General features: G+C 38.1%; 1 protein-coding gene and 1 non-coding gene across 7 annotated transcripts in view; one reads left to right on the top strand and one right to left on the bottom strand.

Annotated features, from left to right (window-relative positions):
• PHKB (phosphorylase kinase regulatory subunit beta) overlaps nucleotides 1-15,939 on the top strand; it is a 164,456-nt gene that overhangs the window by 127,932 nt on the left and 20,585 nt on the right. For 4 of the 6 annotated variants that reach the window (XM_074370803.1, XM_010950192.3, XM_074370806.1 and 1 more), the window contains 6 exons: nucleotides 1,940-2,001; nucleotides 2,086-2,248; nucleotides 3,601-3,682; nucleotides 5,559-5,616; nucleotides 7,754-7,844; nucleotides 11,453-11,655. In XM_074370803.1, the coding sequence (XP_074226904.1) occupies nucleotides 1,940-2,001; nucleotides 2,086-2,248; nucleotides 3,601-3,682; nucleotides 5,559-5,616; nucleotides 7,754-7,844; nucleotides 11,453-11,655 (659 nt within the window). Of the gene's footprint in view, nucleotides 1-1,939; nucleotides 2,002-2,085; nucleotides 2,249-3,600; nucleotides 3,683-5,558; nucleotides 5,617-6,726; nucleotides 6,818-7,753; nucleotides 7,845-11,452; nucleotides 11,656-15,939 lie in introns of all 6 variants that reach the window. The other 2 variants (XM_074370804.1, XM_074370802.1) reach the window with 1 other exon arrangement.
• LOC123615404 (small nucleolar RNA SNORA11) lies at nucleotides 8,575-8,698 on the bottom strand. The gene has a single exon (XR_006722970.1). It is a non-coding gene; the product is annotated as a small nucleolar RNA SNORA11 (small nucleolar RNA).

Here is a 15,939-nt window from a genome sequence, read left to right as displayed (position 1 = left end):
CTCTACCCTCAGATTATATCCAGAATCTAACCACTTCCCTTCATCTCCAGCACTATCATCATGGTCCACGCAGCCACTGTCTCTCTCCTAGATTTTTATAGCTGTCTCCTGAGTTCCTAATGGCTGTTACAGTTATTAGCCTCTTCCTACTCTACCTGATTATAGGGCAGTTAGATCATGTCACAGATCATAAACCTCCAATGGCCTCTTCTCTCCCACTGAAGTGCAACCCAGAGTCCTTCTAGTAGTGCCATCTATGACCTGGACCTTCTTCTCTGACCTCATCTCCTACCATTCTCCCCTGTCTACTCTACTCAACCACACTGTCCTCCTTACTGCCCCTAAAACACACCCAGCATGCTCCTGCCTCAGGACCTGTACACTTGCTATCCCCTCAGCCCTATACACTCTTCTCTCAGATCCATATTGTTGTCTGGTCCTCCCTTTGGTCTCTACTTACATGTCACCCTATTAGAGAAGTCTTTTTTAATCACCTATATAAAATGGCAAACATGCCTCCTCCACCTCTGCCCTAGCACTCCTCGTCCCCACCTTTCACATTTCAACTTTGCACTTACCATTTGATGTAACATATTTAGGTTTTTGTTTGTTTGCTTATCGTCTACTTCTTACACACACCTAAGGTTCAGTTTCAAGAGGGCAAGGGTTTTGTGTGTTTTTTTTTCCATGCTGTATCCTCAATACCTAGCATAGTACCTGGCACATAGTACCTGCACAGGTGTTCAGTAAGTATTTGTCTAACAAATTAGTTAGATAGCGAGCAAGATGTGTAGATGTAGCCTGCATCTTAGGAAATGTCACTCAACAGACTTGTGCTGGGCACTGCTGTCTGCCCAGGCATAGACTCTGCTTTCAGACCCCTGCTGACTGTGACTGGACCACATAAAAATGTGTCCATCAGTTGCATGTCTGGTCTTTCTCACTCAGACTCTGCAAGGAGGCTTTAGTACCATTGCTGGTAACATGTCCACCCTGCCATTTGTAGTAGGTATTTGTTGATGTGCTACTTTATGAGTTTTCACTAGAGAAGAAGACAGCAGGACTCTGGGTGGTTAGCCAACAAGAGCAACATTCCCCACATCCTGCTGCTTCACTTTTGAAATGAACAGTGAGAAGACAGAGAAAATAATACATTGAAGACAGTTCTGACTGAAGAGTTGCCTTATATTTAAAATAATAATTAATGTGTGGCTTGTTTTTTGTGAGGTCTGTATCTCACTTTTATCTGACAATTCAGCAGATAATTAGAAGTGACAGTGCTAAGAATCATTGAGTTATCGTTATCATTCACTGGGAACCACCGACAAACAAAAAATGTGTTCAAGTTTGACCTCATTTCATTTGCTAAAGCTACACTCAGGAACGAATGGAAAATAAAATGACCAAATATTGGTTGCCAGAATATAGAGAAGCATTGGCCGAGATAATCAACACCTTCATGATCCTGAAAAATGAAGATTGGGCAGTATCTCATCATTGGCTAGGTCTGAAATGTATTACGGTAGCAAAATCCAAAGCTCAATTTTACATTGCCTTTTCCCAAAACAGCTTTAGTATTTCATGGGTTTGTTTTTTTTTTCCCCAAAATATTTTGAATATTCTGATGAGTACTGAATTTTAATTCCAGCTTAAAAATAAACAAGAGAACAGAGGGGAAAAAAATCAGTTCATCTCATGTTGATTCTATTTATGATGATTCATGAACTTGTAGCTTGATGTGTATTTTCTATGTCAGGGGTATTGCATCTGAAATCCTGTCTGATTTTAGAATGTTCATTTAAGGATTACCTAAGAATCGTGTATAAATTTTAAGTAAACTTTTTTTTTAAGTATTACGTGCTTACAGGAAAGTATATACAAAGGTCACAAGGGCTTGATACATTTAAGAGCTGTGAATCTTTTTTCAATCACATTTCAGACGTTAATATCCGGAGCTGTGGTGGAACAACTTGACTTCTTACGAATCAGTGACACGGAAGAGTAAGTTCCTTTGGGGTATTATTGTGTTTCTTGAGATTACATTAGGAATTCAGGCAATCTGAAAGCTTTTCTTTTAAATTCTAGGCTTCCAGAATTTAAGAGTTTTGAGGAACTACAAGTTCCCAAACATTCAAAAGTCAAACGACAAAGCAGCACCTCCAATGCTCCTGAACGGGAACAGCAGCCAGATGTCGCCGTTACTGAGTGGAGAAACAAGCCCACCCACGAAATTATTCAAAAACTGAATGTGAGGAAGATGCAATTCCCACATGGTCCTGAGTCAAGCTGGCAGAGCAGGGACTCCCAGGGGCAAACCTTATTTCTTTTTGTCCTCCCAGAGAAGGTAGCAGCTAATCAGCCTGGGGTAGTTGGTCTGTCTGTACCCGAGGCCGGAAATGAGGTTCTTCTCATTTGCTAGTATTAGCATGGATGTCCTAAAGATGCTTAAGGAGTGGGGATATGAATTGGTTTGCCTTGAGTATGAAAGTGTTACATGGCCCATTAAAGAAGTTGTGTCAGTGACAGTTGCCTTTGGGATCTCTAGATTTCTCTTCCAGTGCCCTTTCTCTGCTTTTCTCAGCCTGAGTCTTCTCTCCTGTCCCAGTGTTTAGGTCTAATGCTTGCTTTGAGTCTCTCCAGTCACTGAGGAAAACAATCCAATGACTACAGCCATACGAGTATTACATTAGCAGCCTAGTATTTCCCCTTCCCTAAGGTTATTTGCAATTTAAAAGAAGAGGGGTGGGGGTAGTACTTACCAAAGGAAATGGCATTCCGATGGTAGAGCTATAAACACAGTGACATCTTATTGGGCCATATAAATTTGAGCATATTGACTGAATAGATATCCTGGCAGATATCATCAGTATATAACTGACCGATATTATCTATAGATCTGCACAAGCATGAATATGATATAGTAGGCACAGGACATACGCAATAAGCAGTCTGCATAGGTCCCCTTCTTTCGTTCTTCTCTCCACAGTGGGTTGACAGCAGCGTAGTCTCTCCTTTCTGAATAAATAAAGTCAAAAAGGGAGTGACTAAATGACTTGGCCAAATCTCTCAGAGAGCATTAGAATCAGTATTTATTTATCTATCTAATGCCTATGTAGGAATAAAACAGATTTTTGGCGTCTTTGTCTTTTGAAGAGGACAGTGTTCTGTCGGAGTTCTGCAGGTGCTCTGGTTGGCTGAGTGGGTCCGTGGATGTGAGTCTTGGTGTATCTGTGGGAGAGTGTGAGCCACGAGCGTCCTACTACTCCGCCGTCTTGGCCTCTTCTCCCTAGAATCAGTATTAATGCTTATTAGATGACATATTTTCTATTCATTACTTATCTTGTTTCCTGGAAAATAAGTTTATTAAATCCTACTTCCCCAGGGAGCCAACTTGTCTACCCTCCATCTCTAAGACACCTAAGATAAATAGTTGTATAATGTCATCTTGTGCTTGGTACTGTATCAGTGACATTTTATCTTTTCTCAGTTGCATAGCAGAATATTTCCTCTTTGCATCATGTGATTTCAAGATTAGTTACTCTCTGTGGTAATTTTTGTATCCATTTCATTCCACTTACTCATAGTGATTTATATTTTCAGGACTGTAGTTGCCTGGCTAGCCAAGCCATCCTGCTGGGTACACTGCTCAAAAGAGAAGGCCCCAACTTCATCACAAAGGATGGTAAGAGTACATGTCTAACGGAACATTTTTAAATACAAGGACCTCTCCGTTCTGAACATATATCAAATATGCGTAAGGAATATCCACTAAAATGTTCCAAGTTATTTTCTCCTCAATTAAACCTTTTTTTTTTTACCTTTTAAGTGGAAAATGTTCATTCATGCCCCCTAGAGTGGAGTAGTCTGTTAGATATATGAACTCCCAAATTGCTTTTATGCAGTGATGCTTGATTGTTTCTCTGTCTGAATGATATTGGAGCCTGGATTCTGCCTGTGACTGTTAACCTCCAGTGACTCCATAGTTATTGATAGTTTCTGTTTCCAGTTTTATTTTGTGTATGTTTTCAAGAACAGTACAGAATCATTATAGCTATAAAAATTAGCTCCTTTATGGTCTGCGGAAGCCATTTGGAATTACATGACATTTAATAGAATTGTGCTCTAAAGACTGTTTACAAAAATAGATCATTTCTAATTGTGTTCATGTCTACTCTGCATTAAGGATGAAACCCAGTCATATCTGAAATCCATACTTGTATGTTGAGGAATCTTTGAATTCTACATCACGGTCTACTTCTAGCATTGTATAATATAGAATAATGTAGAATATATTTCAAGTACTTAATGTCTAGCTACTCAAAGTTTTTGGCTCATCTGAAAATCCTCTATTGAGAGAGGCATATTGATTTGGTTAAAATTGAAATTGAGCCAATATTCTAAATAGCAATGTAATTGATAAGATTTATAGTTCTGGTAGTAAACATAATTGTTTATTCAAATAAGATCTACTTAGTTTTTGCATTATTGTAGCTAAAGATAGGTATTATCCATGTGCATTGAATTGTCTTAATTTTTTTTAACTTAATAAAGGCAGAAGAACTCTAAGCAAATTTCAAACAGAATCTTTCATGTTTCTAATTAATCTTGAAACTGAAACTATAAACAGAATCCCGATTATACTGAGGACATTTATCAAAACTTGTACTTGAAAATAATAAGATCATTAAAAAGCAAACATTTCATGAAGAACCTAGAATTCAGAATGGTTATTTTAGTAGTGCTTTAAAATAAAGCAAAATTTATATAAAACAGTTTATAATAAATGCTGAGAGAATTATTTTTAAACCATTTTTATAAACTAAGGAATACTGTCTTTTAGTTGATATTTGAAAGACTTTAAATGTTATAAATCTGTAAAACCTTATACTGTGAAAATCATAAACATCTACAGAATTTAAATAAAATTTTATCCAGTTTGTTATAAAGCTATAAAAATAAGTTCGGGGTAAAATGATTAAAATCTTGTTCTTTACTCATTTCTTTTTTTGGGCTCTGTCCTGTCACATGGTTAATTTATTGACAAACTAGTCATGAGGCCAGACCACGTGTAAATTGCTGCCAAAGAATGAAGCCCAGTGGTATCTTTTGAGCACTGGTATATGATTGTGCACATAACAGACTCAACATAGAGTTTTTTTGAACAAATAAATGAAGAATTATATATATTCAGAGTCTAAAGTAGTTGTTCAATTTGCTGTATTTTGTTTTTTATTTTCTGTAGTCAATTAAAATAAGGTATTTTTATTTATTAAAAAGTTAGATTATATGTTAATTAAGAAAACAATAAATTTCAAGAAATAAAGTACTCACCAAAATTACACTCAAACTAAGTTGTAACAAGGGCTGAGGACATTCACACTGTTATGTTTGGGTTACTTACTTAAATATGTCAGGCAGTTCAGAACACAAATGGGCAGAGGTATTAACTCTAGTAGAACAAAATGCAAATTTAAGAGTGTTTTTTTTTAAAGGAGAATAAATGTTATGCATTTAATTAAAAGCTTTTTTCAACAAAGACTCTATTATCCAATGTCTAGGTACTGTTTCTGATCACATTGAGAGAATCTATAGAAGAGCTGGCAGCAAAAAACTTTGGTTCGTATTAGCGTCCTTGTCATTCTGTTTTATTTTTTGTGTTGTCTTATTCTATAGCCTAAAGATAATGGACCAGTCTTAAAGATGGTTTTTCATCCTAATTTTTACTTTTAAACTCCAGGGCTATAGCCCTGTGAGCCTGCCTCCATTCCATTTTATCCTAGCTCTCCCAAGATATTTAAAACATGGCTGGGAATAAAGACTTCCACAGGGAAAGAACCTGGAGAGGATATACTGAAATGACATTCTGAGGACTCCCACCCTGCACTTCCTGTGTCCCAGCAAGTTGCTATAGGTTCTGATTTGTGTTTGGGAAACCTGTTCTTTGTGGAAGGTCATGGAAAGAGACCAGTGTTTTGTTTAATCATGAGCAAAAAAATAATATACTTAGAAGGTAGTTCTCTTACAACTTAAATTGAATGAATCCCAGTGATTGTAGTTGCTTCATAATATATAATAACTGGTATGTTCTGCAGAGATAGTCTCTTCCAATAAAAAATTAGGTAAGTTGAGATTAAAGTGTTTAAATTCACAGTGGGGTAGGTATGCCTAAATGCATGCCCTCTGTATTTTTGAAGCAATTCTAACAGTTTTACTAGCAGAATCTAACACTTTGAAAGTGAGAGTATACATATGTATTTTTTAATGACCCATTATTACCTAATTTTGAAATAAAAAGAAGTCTGAGGCAGTGTCATAGGAAACTCCCTTAACTTCAGCTTCAGTTTTCTAATCTCTAAAATAAGTGGATTAGACAAAACAGTCTCTTACAGTATTTCAACTTTATGATTTATAATAAATATACCATTCCGACCCAGAAAAAATAATGTAATAATCCTGTGGTTAAGACTCAAATTTTCGCTGTAGATTCTCAGCACAGTAAGGCATGCAAACCAATAGCCTTTGCCTTTTAGTCAGTCAATTTCAAATGTGGGCTGTAGTCTTATTTTCAGCTAACCATACCTATTTTTGCTGTATGTTTTATACTTGCATTTTAGATAAATCGTTAGCAAACATTTAGAGCCCTGACTATTATGTTTAGAAGAACAAACTTCTAGAAGTTTTATTTACTGTATTTTCCCTTTCATGGCTTTCCACTGACACACCCAGGTTGGCGGTGCGCTACGGGGCTGCATTTACCCAGAAATTTTCTTCCTCTATAGCCCCACACATTACTACTTTTCTGGTACATGGGAAACAGGTAACATGCACAAAATGTGGAAAGTCAAGCTGCTTGAAACGTGTCGGCTTATTTGCGTTCTAAGGGTTAAACATGTCTTTTGTTCTTATAGTGTGTGGGTGAAAGCTTCATAAGAAGTCTTTGTTTCACTAACTTTATCAGATATGACTAAATTTTCTACTAGTTCATCTATGTTGAGATTAAGCAATGTAAGTGTTTCTATAGGTCAGCTTCCATGGATGTCCTGAAATACAAGAAAACAGTTTTAAACCTGCATTTTCATTTTATTTTCTATGTCTAAAAGTTCCATATGAATTTTTACTTTTGAGTGGAAAAAAAAATGTCTTATGTATTGCATGTGCTGTGCTTAAAAATCTGTTCTCCCTACAGTTTAAGACTTTTTCAGAAATGTAAAAATAACAGTGTGAATTCCTTCCTCCAACATTCTGGCAAGAAAAAAAAATGCTGGTATTTCATTGTATCACTTCCTAAAATTGAGTACTTAGTGAGTCCTCTAATCCAGGATTCGGTTATCTAGGCCCCAAAAGAAACATGATTTAAAGTGGTTATAGGAACTGATGGTTGTATGTACCAGTGACAGACTTAATAATGATCTGTTTAATTCAGATCATTAATTAAGATTACTCATTTCCGCCTCCTGGACCGCTCCCCACCAAAGGGGTAGTTGGGAGACCTTTTCTTTATTTTTAAATTATTAATGGTATGAATAATCTGGTGGCAGAGGTGAGGATGAGGGACCTCTCTATACTTTTAGATGGTCCTGTAGTCGAGGAGATTTTAGCTGTTAGATCCAATATCTTGGGCTCAGTGTTTCTTCCCTATTATTATGTGAGGACCTGATTGTACATATTTTTAAGTCTCCCCATTCAGGGGCTCCATTCATTCATCATCTTTTAGATTTGTCAACCTCTGGCCTGCTCTCTTCTTTGCCCCCAGGTCGGTGGTACGCCATGCAGCAAGTCTTTTAAGTAAACTAGTGGACAGCCTGGCCCCATCCATTACTAATGTTTTAGTGCAGGGCAAACAGGTAAGTATCTGATTTTCAGACTCTCGGTCAGTTACAGAAGTTTCTGAGTAGGACCCTGGCTTTTATTTTATTTTATTTTTGAGGTTAATTTTTACTTTTGTTTGCCAATGTAACTTAATTACAGTGGCTTGCAAACTTTTTTGACCTAAAAAATACATATTATATCACAATCCAACAAACACACATATATATGTATATAACTGAAACCAAGGTTTTGCCAAAAATGTCTACCCTGAGTTTTCTTGTTTTTAAGACTTTTTGGGGGAGCACTTTTAGGTTTACAAAAAAATTGACAGGAAGGTACATAAATTTCCCATATACCCCTTCTCCACTCATATGCACAGTCATTATTTTTATTTACCAGAGTGGTACTTTTTTTTTTTTTAGCTAAGAGTGAATGTACTTTGACACATAATAATCACCAAAGTCCACAGTTCACATTAGTTTGGACAAAAGTATAATGACATAGATATCCATTGTTATAATGTCATACAAAGTATTTTCACTGCTCTAAAAAACTCCACTCCAGAATGGCATATGGAATCTTTCTTTTTTCCCTGGAAAAGAGGTTCAAAGCCTTCATGTCTATAAGACCACTCATGGCCCACCCACAGATGGACCAGACAGGCTCTAGGTGGCCAATTCCCCCACTAAATATGAGAGCGTTTCTTCCAGTGTTGAGCCCTGTCTACTGGCCCTGCCCAGTGGCCATGTGGAAGTGCAGGGGGCCACATGTAGGGTATTTGTTCATAGGAAGGCCCCAAGTTTTGTGCCCCTTGTCACAATGAACCCAGATTCCTGTTGTTATAAACAAAGGAGCCATTTCTTTATGCCCCTTGCTCTGAGCACACCCCAGGACCCTGGCTTTTAAATCTGGCAAGCCTGAGTGTCATAGGCTTCTCATAACCACATCACCAATGAATGACTCAGGCATTTCTACAAAAGGCACCTTCCCCAAGCAAAATCTAGTCTAAGGATGCACAGTTACTGAATACCTGCACCTTAGAGCTTTAATTTTCAACTCCTGTGTTAACTTGAGATCCGTGAAGATGCTGACAAAGAAAACTGAATGATACCCACTGAAGCACTCTAGACAGGCTTAGGATATGCGGAGCAAAGAGAGGGAGCAGTGAAGGGCACATTTTCCCTTCTGCTCCACCTAAGATTCTTCTCCCCATTAGACATGCGCTGGCTCCCCAGATCCTTAACCCTTTGGGGCACCTCTCCTTCCAGCTCCTCCCCTCCCACCAAGGCCAGCTCTTCCCAGCTCCTCCGCACAGAGCCATCTCCAGTTAGCAGTCCCTCCCTCCTCAGGGTTCTCCCAACTGGCCTGTGACACTTCTTATTATCTGCTCTGGATCCCTGTTCATTTGAATGTGTATCTCTCACCCCAGGGTAGGCTGTGAGCCCCTGGAGGTCAGGGCCCATGTCTTGGCCAGCACCTGTCCCAGTGTGCCCAGCATGCCTTGGAGAGGCACTTGGTGAACGTGGGTTGAGTTGAGCCTCTGCATGTGGGTCTGTGGAGTGGAATGTGGTTGCTCATTTTTTGTTTTGTTTTCCATAAGCTCTAATTACCTGGCTAAATCATCATCATCTGTTTGGAATGAAAACCTGTTTGCTTTCTATCTGTTCTTTGCGAATACATGTGTCCTGTTTTGTCTTCCTGACAGTTAACCTTGGAATATAATAAGCTTTAATAATATGAAATACTTTAACCCTCTTTAATGGAATCAACCCATTGCTCATATCTGAGGGCTCTTAACTCATTAAGAGTGAAATTATTCCATCTTGACATCTAGCTCTTGAAATGTTGAAAGAATAAGTTATTTATTTTAGTCTGTAATATTTAATGACAATTTAAAAAACTCCTGAGAAAAATTTAAATCACTTTTCACATGTTATTTTCTGTTTTCTCCAAATGACTAAGAGGTAGAATTTTCATCCTCATCCATTAACTGAATAGACCAAGGCACAGGAAATAAGTTACCCAGTGCCTTTCCTCACCACAGCACTCATATCTCACCACAGAGTCCTTGGACTGAGCCACCTCTGAAAGAAAGTAAACAGATTAGGGGGAGCTGTCTTTCCTTGGCTTTTAGGCCTGTGTAGTATATATCTGAAAATATAGTTCGTTCTGCTTCATGTGAGCATACAAGAAGGTCGTTTGCACCTGACAGGTGGGGAAGGGGTAGGTTAGTGTTGGTCATGTCCATTCTAGGGAAGATCTAGAGTGGCTGACAGCCTGTGATGCTGAGAGTCTGCTCCTCACACCCTGAAGGCCTGGAGCCTGTCCTGAGGCTGCGGCTGGACCACTGCCTACTAGACCGGCACATCTCCCAGGGAAACAGTCACTTACGTGGAGCTGGGTACCTGCGAGGCTGGCAGCTCCACTTTAGGTGTATGAAGTCCATTCATTGACTGCATCTTACCCCTTCACAAGAAAGAAATGAGAATGGAGCATTCCAAGTTTGCTTTCACTCATTTATGAAATGCCACCCTAAGAACTGAAGTAAAACTGTTTCTACGAAGCACCTTCAGATCACCGCAAGCTCTCTGGAATAAAATAGGGGTTTAGTCATCATTGCTTGCAGAGGCAATGATGTGCCTTCGGTTTGTTTTCTTCTTTAAACACTGACATTTTAATACAAGTAATCACACTTGGACTAACTGGTTGGTACCACTTGTGTTACAATAAACCAGCATTTCTCCCTCCATCACAAAGTTGGGGCAAAAGACCCACCTTCTGCTCTCTCCCCTCATCTCAGAAAACAGAAGGGCCCTTTGATCTGCTCTTCTTTCTCCTGCCTCTTATAATTGTGCACTGTCCAACGAAGAGAGCGGGAGGGAGGTAATGAGGAGGAAGGAGGGGCCGCAGACTCTTCTGGGAGGCAAAATGCCGAGAACAGAGGAGAAAGGGAGAGCAGAGTAATCCTCTTGCCCAGCTTCTACAGCACTTTCGGCTTTGAATTTTCGTTGCCATTTCCCTCTGTGCTTTCTCATTTCCCAGGCTTGTGAGCAGCCTCGTGTGTTCCCCTCCACGGGCGAGATACGCATCAACAAGCATTTTAACACTCACTAGGTGCCTGGCACTATGCCGGGAAAAGTGGGGCTACGCTACAGCTCCAAGACCTTGCACTTGCCTTTGAAAAGGTTACAGTGTTGTTAAAGAGCAGAAAGTTCCGCATGAGGAACTGTAAAAGAAGTGAAGAATATACTCCCAGATGCTAAATTGTGTAGACCGTGCAGTAAAGTAAAACTATTCAGGGTATTCTGGTTTCTCTGGGGAGTTTCTCGTATTAAAGTCATTCAGAATAATTTTATCTTAATGGTTATTTATATTCCTTCCGTGCTTTTATCCAATCTCCTCCACTCCCCTAACTGGAACCCTCACCTGCCCTTATATTTTAGACCAGACTGAACCATCAAGAACTCCAGCGGGAGTCATGCTTTGAAAGCCATTTTAATAAACAGCAGGAACAGTTATTCTACCTAATTTTCTAGCTGGCATAGAGTAATTTCAGCCTGCCAGTCATCCTGAGCCTTGAATGTTTTTTCTTTGATCTGTTGGTAGCTAGGAAATTTTTACAATAAAATGTTGCCACCTGTAGGTAACTCTGGGTGCCTTTGGGCATGAAGAAGAGGTTATCTCTAATCCTTTGTCTCCAAGAGTGATTAAGAACATCATCTATTACAAGTGTAACACCAATGATGAGAGGGAGGCGGTCCTTCAGCAAGAGCTGGTCATCCACATTGGCTGGATCATCTCCAATAACCCTGAGTTATTCAGTGGCATGCTGAAAATACGAATTGGGTGAGTAAAGTACTTTGCATTTGCATAAAGAGAATTGTTTGTCCTCAGCCTCTCTGAGTGAAGTGCTGCCCCACATCTGGTGGATATTTAGGAAAGTGCATCTTCCCCTAAGTCGTAGAGGCAACGTCTGGTAGTGTGAAGAAATACCAGTGGCCTAAAAAAATCCTCCTCTTTATTTATACTCACACATTAGTTAGATGGAGTGAAGTAACTCTGTTCTCTGACAAAATCACACTCCAGGGATTTAAACAGTTGAATCACATTAAACAAGCAAACAAAACCCACTATGTACAATACTTATGAAAATTCCTATAAAGTGGATAAGCCTTCAGACAAGAATGATTTTTTTTTTTTTTTTTTTTTTTTTTTTTAGTAAAATGAGGTGTCAGGAGGACATACTCAGATAAAAGTTTGGTCATTTTAAGAGTATTCTGCATCCATTTTTCTACTAAAATCTTATTTTTAATCATTAAAATCGTAAGTGTTCTGTTTGGAGAGGAAATTGAAAGTAAGGCTCTGGTAATCTTGAATCTTCTTTATCAAGAATTGTGTGAGGCAGTGTGGTAAGGCTCTGGCCTTCGGCTGGGGTGAGTGCAGGCCCTGACTGTCACCTACCATCTCAGTGACCTGGGACGGAGGGCTGAACCTCTCCCCTTGCTTTCATACCAGCCTCACTGTTTTACGTGAGATGGAACGACATAGTATGTTTAAAAAGCTTACCACAGCCAAATACAGTATAAATATCGCTTTTCACTTTTTAATCGTATTTTTGATTGTCCAAGTATCACGTGAATATGTTCTCTAACAGTAAAAGAATACTCCCATAGCACAAATACACGTTAATGTGTGTGAGTGTGGAGAAGTGGATAGCTTGCTAAGTGTATAATTAGTTCATCAGTATCTTTACTACTTCTGTTCTGCTGGATCCTCCACTGCTGACAAATCGTAAAATGTTCTCATGATTTCTCCTTGCATTTTTATCGGTTTTGCTTTATATACTTTGATGCTTTGTTTTTGTCCAACTACCTCATAGTTTTAACAATATACCTTCCTTTTTGTCATGTATTTTCTACTTGAGTTCTTCTAAAAAATTTTTAATTTCAAATAGCTACACAAGTACAGAGAATAGCATAATAAAGCCCATACTGTTGTCCAGCGTCAACATCATCATCAAATGGCCAATCTCCCTTCACTCTTACCCCTACCTACTGCCCACCCCACCCACATCCCCACGCCCAGATTTAAAGCAAACCCATCGTATCATTTAATCTGTGACTACTTCAGTGTGAGTCTCTAGGAGATAAGGACTTTTTAAAACCATAACCATGACACCATTATAGCGCATAAAATACAACAAGTGAATTCTTGTTGTCTGTTCCTGCCATGCCTGCTTTCTTTTCTTGTCATGATTAGCTCGGTACACTGTCTTCCATCCCTTTACCTACAGTGTTCTTTTTTCATATTGTAGAGATATGTCTTTTATATTTAACTTTTATACTGTGTTTCCTTTTTTTAATTGATATGCTGCATTTTTATTCACGTTCAGTTCCAAATATTTTCTAATTTTTTTTATTTTTACATTGATCTAAGGGTTATTTAGAAGTGTATTATTTAGTTTCCAAATATTTGAGAATCTTCCAGAGACTGTTGAAATTTAAGTTCTTTCTAAATTGATCTATAGATTCTATGCAATCCCAATGAAAATCCCAGCAGGCTTTTTTGGTAGAAATTGACAACTGATTTTAAAATTTTTATGGAAATGCAAAGCATTCAGAATAGACAAAGCAACTGGGGAAAAGGAGGAGAAAGCTGCAGAACTAAACAGACAGTTCTGATTTCAAGGCTTAACAAAGCTATAATAATTAAGGCAGTGTAGTACTGGCATCAAGATAGACATACGGGTCGATGGAATAGTGTATTTACTTTTAATCCAATCTGAGATTATCTTTTCATAGCAACATATATATGCATCTTTGTGCCATTTCATTTATATTTGGACTTATTCTTGCCATTTTATTTTGTTTCCTATTTACCAGGCTTTTGTGTTGTTACTTTTTTTCTTTCTTCTTTGTTGCTGGGTTGATTTCCCTTTCATTTCTTACTTTTAATTTTACATGTGAGTATGAAGCACTTTGTGAAAAATGATTACCCATTTTTTTCCTTCAGAAAATTACATAAAAATCTAGTTGCTTATTGGGAAGTATACGCATGCCCCTTGTTTCAACAGTTCTCGTTCTAGGAACGTCTATGAATTTAGACATACTTTAACACAAGGCTTCATTTCAGCGTTGTTTGAAATAGTGAAACATTGGGAATGACCCAGATATCCGTCAGCAGGAAATAGTTCACATAAGTTGTTTCGGCCGTGCATTAGTAAGATGCTGTGCAGCCATTACAAGTGACAAGATAAAGTCAACAGACTGACATTTATAAGTGTCCAAGGTAAACTAAGTGCAGGAAAAGTTTCAAATATATTGTTCCATCTTTTATTAAAAAAAAATAATACTATATATACATATGTATAATGTGTGTGTGGGAAATATAGATAAAATCGGTGTCAGTTATTTTCTCTGGGAGATTTCTACTTTGTAAGTTATATTTTTCGGTTTTATTTAAATTTTTTTAGTTGAGGTTACTATTCTTTGAACTGTTTGCCTGATTTCAGCTAGAGTATATTTCAGGTGGGCTTCCATCCTTTATCTCCTCTTTCTCTTGATTGAGACATGAACTCATTCTGTGTAGAACTGACCTTCATTTTTATCCCTTAAAATAGTTCCTTTCAAAGATTTAGAGTTATTCCAAATCAATTTTAAGCACTTTGAGTCATACCCTGGTTTATTCAGCCTCTGTTTGCTCTCAAATTGCCACCTCCAACTCTTGACTACATATGAGGGTACAGAAGTGGTCTTCCATGTGAGTTGTCTCCAAATGAAAAGAAACGTGATCCTTCATATCCATACAGGCATGATGAAAAGTACTCTGTCATCACAGACTCGGGCATTTCTCTGAGGCTGACTGAGAAGGGTGGGTTATAACTCTTCCAAAGCGCATTCTTTGTAATAAATGTTCTACTCGGGAGAGCCTCTTTAAGTGATAGTCAGCCTTGCTGTGATTTAAACAAAGCCTTAGAGTAAAAGCTGACTGTTCCCCAGGATTTTACAATGTGGTGTTTTTTAGCCTCTAGTAGGTTTTTCCTTTACTGCATATTCAGCATTTTAGGCTAATATGTTCTCTCAAAAATCCAGTGTAATTTTCTTTCTTGAATCCGAATCTGACCTGAAGCTTCTTTCTCTGCATGGGAATGAAGTATGTTTAGTTTATTCTAAAAATCGTTTTCTCCCTGTTTTTGTGTCTGCTAGTCTATATGTTCAGTGCCTTCTGTGAGAAATAAGGCACTCTTTTTTATCTTAAACTGTCACACCAAATAAAAAAGCCAGGATAGAACATGTGACTTAGTGTTTTAATGATAGCAAAAACCTCCTAATGAAGAAATTTGCCAGGAAAGTTTAATTGTTCACTGTCCTGAAAGTCATCCTGGAACTCACAGTGGCATTAGATTCCAACTGTAGGCATGAACAGTGTCCCTGCCCAACTTACTGTGTATATTTCCCCCATATGCTGGACTCACATGTCAGCTCTAAACACTGGGGCATTGTCACTTGGAGAGAAGTCTAATTTTTTTTTAAATAAGGAATAATTAATTTAAGAAAGTTACTTCTGCTAAGGATAGAAACTAGATTTTGTCTTCCTATCTGTATCATGGTCTAGCTCACAGGAGATGTTCAATAAAATTTGACAGATTGTTTAACATAGGTTATAAGTAGGTTCAAGTCGTTTGCCTTGAGCTCATGATGGGAAAGTTAAGGAAAAACACAAGCTAGCATGTCTCTCTTCTCATTAGAGAAAGAAAGAAAGGGCTCTTAATTTTGGTAAATGCATTTGGTTTGTACATTTCCCTTCAGGAAATGACAAAGTTAGACAGGGCCTCGTTTATATGAAAATCTAGTCATATATAGAGAGGATAGAAGGATGTGGCACTTTCTCCATTTATTCATTAATGTTGTACCATTAATCGTATCAAAGTACGGTACAAATTGCCTTATAATGTAGCATTCCCAGTGAGGATCTAAGGGAATGCATGTGTGAGCAACATGTTACTGCACTCAGAATTTCCCTCCGCCCCTCCTCCATACCACAGATATAATTTATTGAACACCTTTTATATGCTAGGCAATATGCTAAAAATACTTCATATGTATTATCTGATTTAATCCATACAGCAGC

This window comes from Camelus bactrianus, chromosome 9, assembly GCF_048773025.1.
Source record: "Camelus bactrianus isolate YW-2024 breed Bactrian camel chromosome 9, ASM4877302v1, whole genome shotgun sequence".
NCBI lineage: Eukaryota > Metazoa > Chordata > Mammalia > Artiodactyla > Camelidae > Camelus > Camelus bactrianus.
The sequence above is the reverse complement of the archived record's forward strand: the minus strand, read 5'-3'. Positions and strand labels throughout refer to the sequence as shown.